Raw genomic sequence first — 11,268 nt, 5'->3', positions numbered from 1 at the left:
CTGGCAATTCTGGCTGAAACCCCCGGCAAGCAATTCACTGATAAGAATAACATATCACTGATAACCAATTCACATGGCTTAAGAATAAGTGAAAAGCAAAAGTTGAACAAGACAACAACTTCTTTATAATCTGGCAATCTGCAGTTGCGCGCCAGTATACTGTATGTCATATTATACAATATTACAATCTGCATTCTGCACGCTAGTATTAGTATACAAGTGAAAAGCAAAAGCTGGCCAACTGCACAATGCACATTACACAACTATATTAAACAACTTAAACACAGTTGACAGTTCAATACTGCAATCAACTGGCCAACTGCACATTACACAACTTAACACTTAACACATTACACAATTGAATCTGTACACAACTACACAACACATTACACAACTTAACACTTAACACTTAAACACAGTGCAATAAAAACACAGTCCAACAAAAAAAGTCTTAACACTTAAACACAGTGCAACTGGCCAACTGCAACAGTCTTAACACTTAAACAGTTAAACATAGTGCAACAAAAACAGAGAGGGCATCCCTCAACAAACAATCTTAATTCTTAAACATGAATTCCAGGAAGACGCGCAAGACAACGCTTAATATGCTTCCTTAAACCAATTGTTTCATTCCTCTTTGGATTAACATTATATACTTGACCACAATGTTTGCACTCTACTTTGCGAACTTCTCCGTTATCTTCTTTCACCACAAAGTATTCCCAAATATCGGAGCGTTGAGCAGTAGCACGGGGCATGATTGCACTTGAACCTAAAAAAAATATAAATCATAAGTTAGAATATTATAGTTTGATGATAATAAAACAAAACTACAAAATATTAAGTATATCATTATCACCAAACAAATAGAGTATTAAACTTACCACTCAAGATGCAAGTTGCAACTATACATCAAACAATGCTAGTAGTGCTTCCATTATTTTCCATATCTAAAGATAATACGACCAAATATGTCATACAAATGAAAAAGCATGATATATTATTTTGAATTAAAATACACACAAAATATTAAAGCTTACCAAGCTCGAGTTCCTCAAGATACTTCAAGTCTTCTTCAACACTAATAGGATTCTTCTCTTCTCTAAGCCAATCTTGAACACAAATAAGAGCTTGCACACATTTAGGAGTCAATGAACTCCTAAATGAATCAAGAATACGGCCACCAGTGCTAAACGCGCATTCCGACGCCACACTAGAAATTGGAATTGCCAACACATCACGAGCCAACTCCGAAAGAATAGGAAATCTAGGAGCATGTGTTTTCCACCAACTCAAGATATCAAATTCTTCACTAAAAGGCTCTTGTTCTTCACTAATGTATTTATCCAACTCCGATTTAGCACCCCCACTTCCATTGTCTTCCTTTTGTTTCTTCAAGCTAAGCTTAGTCCTTATTTTTGATGCACTTATAACACTCCCACTAGGTGTATTAGATGTGTTGTTAGATGAAGTAGAACTAGATGGAGATTGAGGACAAGATTCGGTTGAATACTTTTTTAGATACTCTCCAAACAAAGAATTCATATAAGCATACACCTCAGCATTTATTTTCTTCCCTTTTTCCTCCCCAAAAAGTTCTTCAAGTGCTCCCTCAACATATTCAAATTTGTTACGTGGATCCAAGACGGAAGCAATAAAAATCATTTTATTCATCTTTTCAGGCTCACCCCAATACTTCTTGAACTTTTCTTGCATTTGCTGAGCCATTTTTCTCAAATGCTCATCCTCACTAGCTAAACACATTTTCAAATGACAATAAAGTTCAGATACATCCTCAAAATGAGAATTACAAGTGACATAACGTGAACCTGAAACTTTTTTAGTTAGCTCGTGAAATCTTGCAAGAAACTCTATCACATTCCTCACATTCACCCAATCATCAGATTCAAGAGGACCTGCATTACCACCATCTTCACAAAGATGAGAACATTGATAAGCAGAAAATCCATCATCAAAAAGATGCAACTTGTCAAAGGCTTTTTCAAAGTGTTGAGCTGTATCCAACATCAAATAGGTGGAATTCCACCTGGTAGGAACATCCAAACACAACGTTTTGGTACATTCTACCTTTACATGTGCACAACACTGTTTAAACTTTAAGGTCCTTGCAGGCGAAGATCTCACATACCTCACAATATTTCTAACACGTGTCACAGAAGCATCAAGTTCTTTCAAACCATCTTGCACAATTAGATTTAGTATATGAGCCATGCATCTCACATGAAGATGTTTACCACTCATCATATTAGTTTTCCACATATCTAACTGTTTAGACAATTCTTTGACAGTGACATCATTTGAAGAAGCATTGTCCACAGTAATAGTGAAAACCTTGTCTAATTTCCATTCAAGCAAACAATCCCTAATAGCTTTAGCCATCTCTTCACCCTTATGACTAGTGATAGGGCAAAAATTAAGTATTCTTTTATGCAACTTCCAATCCCTATCAATGAAGTGGGCTGTCAAACACATATAATTTATTCTTTGTAATGAAGTCCAAGTGTCTGTTGTTAGGCAAATTTTTGGTTGTGCTTCTCTAAAAGAACTTCTTAGAGTTTTGCCTCAATTCACCGTAAACTTCATAACAATTCTTTGTTATTGTTCTACGAGAAGGAAGACGAAATAGTGGTTGAGTTTTTCTCATAAACTTCATAAAGCCTTCATTTTCTACAAAGCTAAATGGTAGTTCATCAGTAACTATCATCTCAATTAAGGCCCTCCTAACCACTTTTTGATCAAATTTCCAAATTGATCCTTCATCATTTTGGCAAGATTGAAAATTTATCTTTGTTTGACTATTATCTTCTGCAATTTTAAGTGGGTATTCTTTGCATCTAAGCAAATGATTCTTCAATCCTGTTGTTCCATTCTTAGATGAATTAGCAGCATAAGCTTGTTTACAATATCGACACCGTGCTTTCCCAACCCCATTAACCTCAAATTTATCAAAATGGTTCCAAACGTCAGACCTAGGTTGCATTGCTTTCCTTTTCTTGGAATCTTGAGTATCAATGGTGTTGGTGTTACTATCTGCCGTAATAGGTAAACTTTCACTAGAACCAACATCACTTACTTTACTTGTATCTTCCATCTATACAAGATTAAACAAATATAAACATAAATTAACAATCAACAAATTAACTACGTTGCTATCAGTAATGCTGAGAGAATGTAAATATGAGAGTGCACTTTTAGATTTTAGTTATTTCAAACTAGCTATAAGTAGCTTAAACTACCATGTTTCTGCTATAACGAATTAACAATATCTTTCCAAGAGATGCAGCAGCAGTCTAATGTAACTGCAGCTAAGCAAAAGGCTAAAGAAGCCATTAACAATATCCTTTTCTAGCCATCTATAAGTAAATAAAAAACCATGGCCATTACTACTCAAGTGACAAGTCCACAATTATTTAAATCTTTCCAAACCAGCAACCATAAGAATGTCACAACAAAGAAGACTAACAGTGAATTCACTCAACTGTCATCATCCTAAAGTGTCTATCACAAGAAAAATGCAAGGAAAGTTCTAAAAATCAGACCTAAACAAAGTAATCATATGGTAAGCCTAACACATAGTCGTGTACTCACAACTGTTATTATACAAGCAAATGAATTAAACAGCATGAACGTGATACAGATGATATTTTCCTACTAAAGGGAAAAGCTAGGAACAACAGTTCATTCAATCAGCAGTACAACCAAAAGAAAACGAAACATACATTTGAAATTGAAACTGAATCGAGCTCGGAACACTGGAACAGGACAGCAGCGTCTTCGACACTTTGTTTGCCCGGAATTTGTGAGGAGTGAGGAATCGAATCGAGCTGGAAATCGCCGCATATAACCCTAAATTAGTTTGATGTAGAAAATTAGAAATTAAAAAATTTATGCGTCTGAACTCTGAACTCAAAAAGTTCAAAACTTAAAAATATAAAAACTCAGAAAAAACCTCAGAGAGTAGTCGAGTACCGGGATGAGAATGAGATGAGATGAGACTTACAAAACTTACAAAAGTAGTGAAGTTAACTGGTGAAGATGAGATGAGACTCGAGCTCGACTGTCGACTGGTCGTAAGTCGTAACTCGTAGACTGATATCCTAAGTAGTCGATTCTCGTCTAGACTCGCAGACTGATATCCTAGACTCGCAGTCGATTCTCGTCTTCTCGATGATATCCTAAGCAGTAAGCCCTAATGGCTAATGCCCTACTTTGATTCAGATGCCTAATTTGATTCTCGACTTGGGTATTAACTATTAACTGACTTGGGTAATTGATTGGGCTTGGGCTTGGGAGTTGGGGTAGCTGGGCCTGGGTGGGACGCCGAGACGGTATGGGCTATTAAATAGGTAATTGGGCTTAGATATAGTCATATATATTATATGGGTTCACCAAATTTTCGGTATTTCGGTTTACCGAAATTGTAAAATTATAATACCGAAAACCGAACCGAAATACCGAAAATCCAGTACCGAATTAGACCGAAATACCGAAAAAACCGAAATCGAAATACCAAATTAATTTGGTTCGGTTCAGAATTCGATTTTTCGGATTTTATGCCCACCCCTACCGACGAGACATCTGCTAAAAAAGTGTAGAAGTAAGGTAATGAATACTGTACTTATATAGATCCTTATAATCCTGTTTTAAAAGATTAAAGATAATTGGTTCTAAAGTAAGTATTATGTGAGGAAAATATAACTTCAATTCAAAATCTTAAAATGACGAGTGAATTATCCCATTCCTTAGACTCCTTTGGATAGTTTACAGAACGAATATGGGACATTATATGTTTCTACAGTTCCTTTTAAACATGCTCAAACAATTGATATGAAATTTGGTACTATATCGTAGGAACACCTTACTGAGCCAGCAACGCGCCACTTTGAATCTTAAAACTAAAGAAAAATTAAAGCAGTAGAATATTTATTCACACCGTTTATAGTGTTCCTTGAAAATTACACATAGAGACGAAGTCAGGATTTAAAGATTATGGGTTATGATCTTATTATCGAGTCTTAGATCGTTTTAGTTACTCAGTTTGCAAACCTTTTTACACAAACTTACTGTAAATATGCTTAATAGGATATATCAGAAAGAAATATTTTGGCTCAAAATCTCGAACATATAAAAAATATATTCATTTAACTATTTTTCGAAATATTATGTTCCAAATAGATTAGAAGGAAATTCTATTGGACTTAAGCATATTAATTTTGGATTGTCCAATATCTCAATCATGTAACTTCAGATTACTAAAGAAAGTGTTGACAACAATCCGCTTATTAATTTTAAATATTTGATTATCAAATTTTATTTTAAAGTCAATTTGAGTCATTTCTAAAACAAACACGAGATCAATTTATTAATGTAATATTGTTACCAGTATCGACTTTTTTCACAATAACAGATTATATCATTTGTATTAGCATAAAACTTTTAATATGTGGTAGATGAAATATAATATAAAAGACGAGAGAACATTACAAAATATTTTAGGACATTTAAATTATGAAAACAAGTTCATAAAATGGTAAATCAAGGCTTGGAGAAAATGTACAGAACAAATTGAGAGAGGATTTAAATTGAACCAAAAAAAAAAATAAAAAAATACTAATGTTGTTATGCAATTTGAAAGTTTCCATGTGATCAGCTTTTTCTTTTCTTGGTAAGTAAAATTTTTATTTACCAAGTATATATGTACAATGCAAAGAAAAAAAGCATATCTGGGCAACTAATCCAGATCTGCTAGAACACCTATTGTGATGACCCAACTTGTGTTGCAATAAAATTCTACGTTCCGAGGCATTTAAAACCTCCCTTAGCACCACCTCGATTTGCGTGCGCAGTCCGGGCGCATAGCTGGAAAGCTTAAATGTGAAAATCTGTGAAAAATGATAAGTTTTGACAGTAAAATGAATAAATTTGACTTCGGTCAACGTTTTAGGTAAACGGATCCGGACCCGTAAAAATATGGACTTGGGCATATGCCCGAAATCGAATTCCGAGGTCCCAAGCCCGAGAAATAAATTTTTAAAGGAAATTATTTTCTGAAATTGTTTAAGGAAAATTGAAGTGACATTTGCTTAGAACATGATGGTATCGGACCCGTATTTTGGTTCCGGCGCCCGGTACAAGTCTTATATATGATTTAAGACATTTCTATAGAATTTGGTGAAAAACGGATGTCATATTACGTGATTCGGACTTAAATCGTAAAGTTGATGTTTAAAGAAGTTTTGAGAAAATTTCATTAATCTCGAGATTTAATTTGACGTTCATGATGTTATTTTGACGATTTGATTGCACGAATAAGTCCGTAGGATGTTTTTGAGTTTTTGTACACTTGGTTTGTAGTTCCGAGGGCTCGGGTGAGTTTTGGGTAGGTTCCGGGATGTTTTAGGCTTAAAACTAGAAGTTGCAGGCCTCTGAACCCGCCAGTGCGGTCCGCGGTCAGGCTTGTGCGGTGCGCGTTGTAGGGCTGTGCGGCCGCAGTCGACTTTGTGCGGTTCGCACAGGGGCGCTGCTGTGTGTCCGCAGTCGACTTTGTGCGGTGCGCACAGGGCACTGGACCGCAGTACCCTCAGGAAGGCCTGTGCGGCCGTAGTCCATTTTGTGCGGCCTGCACAGGGAGTCTGAGAGGGGTATAAATAGACGGGATTTTCAGTCATTGTGCATTTTTCAAAACCCAAAAACATAAGAGGCGATTTTTCAAGCAACCTTTCTTCTCCAAATCAATTGTAAGTCGTTTTAAACTAGTTTTCTTCAATCATTAACATCTTTTAACATGATTTCAACTTCAAATCAATGATTTTCATGGGGGAAATTGAGTGTTTTGGGTAGAACCTAGGTTTTTCAAAAATTAGGGATTTGGACCTTGATTTGAGGTCCGATTTCAAAACAAATTACATATTTGAACTCGTGGGGGAATGGGTAATCGGATTTTGGTTCGAACCTCGGGTTTTGACCATGTGGGCCCGGGGGAGATTTTGACTTTTTGGGTAAAACTTTGGAAAACTCATTTTCATGCATTCAAATTGATTCAATTAGCGTTTATTGATGTAATTAAGTAACTTGTGGCTAGATACGAGCGAATTGGCGGCGGAATCAAGGGGTAAGGCTATAATTGAAACTTGAGTTGTGTTCGAGACATCGAGGTAGGTGTTTGGTCTAACCTTAGCTTGAGGGATTAGGAGTTGTGTCCTATTTGCTACATGTTAATTGTGGAGTGCGACGTATAGGCATGGTGATGAGTATCTATACGTTGGTGTCAAGCATGCACGTGAGTCTTGTATTATAATTGTTATACTCATGACTTTGTTGTGGTTTATTGCGCTTCATATGTTATTATCACCATTGTTCCCTTGTCGGGATGTTTGTTTTGATAGTATTATTCCCTTGCCGGGATGTTGTTGAAATATCATTGTTCCCTTGCCGGGAATTTGTTATATTGCTTTTGTTCCCTTGCCGGGATTCCGTGTGATTATTATTGGCTTGTAACTGGGAGCGGGTGGTACGCCTACCTCAAGATAAAATGAAATGGGAGCGGGTGGTACGCCTACCACAAGATAAAATGAAATGGGAGCTGGTGGTATGCCTACTACAAGATAAAATAAAATGGGAGCGAGTGGTACGCCTACCATAAGATATGATGAAACGGGAGCGGGTGGCCTACCACAAGATATGATGAAACGGGAGCGGGTGGTACACCTACCACAAAATATGATGAAATGGGAGCGGGTGGTACGCCTACCACAAGATATAATAAAATGGGAGCGGGTGGTATGCCTACGACGAGATAAAATGAAATGAGAGCGGGTGGCACGCCTGCCACGAGATACAGAAATCGGGATCGAGTTGCACGCCTGCAACAAGATGTGAAAAGAAAATGAAATCTGCCTTTGTTTTTCCTCATTATTGTTAGTGGTTGATTTTGATTCCTTTATACTTCCCTTGATATTCTGTTTTACATGTTATTCTCCGAAGCATGTTTCCCCCTCCTATCATTATTTGTTTATTTCTGTATTTCTTTTCCGCTGTATATATATAATTGCACAGGTTTATCTGGAGTCTGGTCCTAGCCTCGTCACTACCTCGCCGGGGTTAGGCCAGGCACTTACCAGCACATGGGGTCGGTTGTGCCAATGCTACACTCTGCACTTATGTGCAGATACTGGAGCAACACTGGGTCAGCAGTAGTAGCTTGGGCGCCAGTTTTCAGTCCACCGAGATTCCGAGGTAGTCCTACTGGTGTTCGCAGGCCCGACATCTCTTCTATCAGTTATTTTGTTATGTTATCATTGTATCCGAGACAGATAGTGTTCCTTCTTTAAAACGTTTGTATGTAGTAATCATAGATAGTCCGTGAATGTTGTGACACCAGTTTTAGGGTAGAGGCATATGTTGATTTTCGTATTATTTTGGTTTATTTCGTTTAAGTCTTCCGCTTAATCTCATATTCCGCTATTATTTAAATGTTGATCACCTGTTAAAGCAAGTTGTTAAAAGGATTAAAACAAAGAAGTAAAGAATTTTTTTAAATTTCGTGGCTTGCCTAGCTTCTACGAGTAGGCGCCATCACGACTCCCGAGGGTAGGAAATCCAGGTCGTGACAAGTTGGTATCAGAGCTCTAGGTTACATAGGTCTCATAATTCACGGACAAGCTCAGTAGAGTCTGATAGATCGGTACAGAGACGTCTGTATTTATCCCCAAAGGCTATAGAGTTAGGAAAACTTCACATTTGTTCCTTCTTGTTGTGCAGTTTGTTTCTCAATGCTAATTGAATTTTCACTCTGTTCTTTCGCAGATGGTGAGAATACGCACTTCCTCATTCACCGCTCAACAGCCCGAGCCCCCAGCAGTAGCTTTCGCGAGGGGCAGAGGGCGAGGGCGAGGGCGAGGCCGAGGCCGTGCTAGAGGCCGAGGTAGGGTCAGAGCTCAGCCCCGAGCAGCATCACCAGTGACGAAGCCTCAGGTTGATTTTGATGAGGAGGTTCCGGCCCCAGCAGTTCCGGTGGGCCCAACTCAGGTCACAGAGGGGTTTATTGCTACTCCAGTTCTTCAGGATGCTCTGGTCCGATTAGTGGGCCTCATGGAGAGTGTCACCTGGGCAGGCTTGGTTCCTGTAGCACCAGCCGTCTCTCAGACTGGAGGAGGGGCCTAGAATCCTGCTACTCGCACTCCGGAGTAAGTAGCTCCCTAGATTCAGACTCCAGTGGTTCATCCAGTTGGAGCGGTTTAGCCGGGTGTGGTAGCTCAGATCGGCAATGGAGCAGCTATGTCTGCCGATGCTTTGTGGAGGCTGGATAGGTTCACCAAGCTTTCACTTCTACTTTCAGCGGTGCATCTGCTGAGGATCCCCAGTATTTCCTAGACAACTGCCACGAGGTTCTCAGGAACATGGGTATTATTAAGACCAATGGGGTTGATTTTGCTACGTTTCGCTTGTCTGGATCCGCCAAGACTTGGTGGAGGGATTATTGCTTAGCTAGACCAGCCGGATCGCCAACCTTGACTTGGGAGCCGTTCACACAGCTATTTCTGGAAAAGTTTCTCCCATTACTCATAGAGAGGCCTATCGGAGGCAGTTTGAGCGCCTCCAACAGGGTTCCATAACTGTTACCTAGTATAAGACCAGGTTCATCGACTTAGCTCGCCATGCTCTTATCATACTTCCTACCGAGAGAGAAAGGGTGAGTAGGTTTATTGATGGTCTTATTCGGCCGATTCGTCTTCAGATGGCTAGGGAGACTGGGAGTGAGATATCTTTCCAGGAGGCGGCCAATGTGGCCAGGAGAGTGGAGATGGTTCTGTCACAGGGCGGTGGTCATGGGTCAGATAAGAGGCCCCGTCATTCAGGCAGATTCAGTGGTACCTCGTCTAGAGGTAGAGATTCATATGGTAGAGGCCATCGTCCTAGGCCTTTCCAGTCAGCACTTCAGGTTTCTCACGGTGCTTTAGGTAGCCGTGGTCCTCAGATGCAGTATTCTGATCAGTAGTCCTCAGATGCACAACTGCTTCAGAGTTTCCAGGGTCGTCATCCCCAGCAGCCGAGGGCTTGTTTTACTTGTGGCGACACGAGGTACATTTCTAGGTATTGCCCTTGAGCTTCGAGCATTTCTCTGCATCAGGGTTCCCGTGCTATGGTTCGGGCACCAGGTGTCCCACAGGCTGCCCAACCACTAGAGGTGGGGGTAGAGGTGCTAGAGGTGGAGGTAGAGGTGCTAGAGGTGGAGCTTAGGCCGCTAGAGGTGGAGGCCAGCTAGCTGCAGGCCATTCCAGAGAGCTAGTTCAGGGTGGTGGGGCCCAGCCTCGATTTTATGCTCTCCCAGCCAGGCTCGATGCTGAGGATTCAGATGCAGTTATTACAGGTACAGTTCTGGTTTGTGATAGATATGCTTCAGTGTTGTTTGATCCAGGGTCTACATACTCGTATGTGTCATCTTATTTTACACCGTATTTGATCATGCCTAGCGATTCATTGAGTGTTTCTATTTATGTGTCTACACCGGTGGGTGATTCTATTGTGGTCGATCGAGTCCATCATTCTTGTGTTGTGGTGATTAGGGGTCTTGAGACTCGTGTATATTTCTTTCTTTTAGACATGGTCGATTTCGATGTTATATTGGGGATGGACTGGTTATTACCTTACCACGCTATCTTGGATTGTCATGCCAAGACTGTGACCTTAGCTTTACCGGGTGTGCCTCGTTTAGAGTGGAGAAGGACTCTTGGTCATTCTACTCGTAGTGTTATCTCATATGTGAAGGCTCGACATATGGTCGAGAAGGGGTGTTTGGCCTATTTGGCATATGTTCGCGATTCTAGTGCTGAGGTTTCATCTATGATTCTGTGCCCGTCATTCGTGAGTTCCCTGAGGTGTTCCCTTCAGACCTGGCGGGTATGTCACCCGACAGGGATATTGATTTCTGCATTGATTTGGCTCCGGGCACTCAACCCATCTTTATCCCACCGTATCGTATGGCCCCGCTTGAGTTGAAAGAGTTGAAGGAACAGTTGCAAGACTTGCTTGAGAAGGGTTTCATTAGACCTAGTGTTTCGCCTTGGGGTGCGCCGGTGTTGTTTGTTAAGAAGAAGGATGAGCCGATGAGGATGTGTATTGATTACCGACAGTTGAACAAGGTTACGATCAAGAATAAGTATCCATTGCCGAGGATTGATGATTTGTTTGATCAACTTTAGGGTGCCAAGGTATTTTCAAAGATTGACTTGAGATCTGGCTACCATC

General features: G+C 40.0%; 1 protein-coding gene across 1 annotated transcript; it reads right to left on the bottom strand.

Annotated features, from left to right (window-relative positions):
- Window positions 1-636: 636 nt before the first annotated feature.
- LOC104225775 (zinc finger BED domain-containing protein RICESLEEPER 2-like) lies at window positions 637-3,112 on the bottom strand. The gene is made up of 4 exons (XM_070149021.1): window positions 2,583-3,112; window positions 1,041-2,047; window positions 885-950; window positions 637-772 (listed from the first exon to the last, which is right to left on the bottom strand). Exons 1-3 carry the CDS (start codon window positions 3,110-3,112, stop codon window positions 913-915), a joined length of 1,575 nt encoding a protein of 524 aa, XP_070005122.1. The 3' UTR covers window positions 637-772; window positions 885-912.
- Window positions 3,113-11,268: the final 8,156 nt, after the last annotated feature.

This window comes from Nicotiana sylvestris, chromosome 6 (genome assembly GCF_000393655.2).
Source record: "Nicotiana sylvestris chromosome 6, ASM39365v2, whole genome shotgun sequence".
Taxonomy (NCBI): Eukaryota; Viridiplantae; Streptophyta; class Magnoliopsida; order Solanales; family Solanaceae; genus Nicotiana; species Nicotiana sylvestris.
Note: the sequence above shows the minus strand (reverse complement) of the source record. Positions and strands in the feature narration are given on the sequence as shown.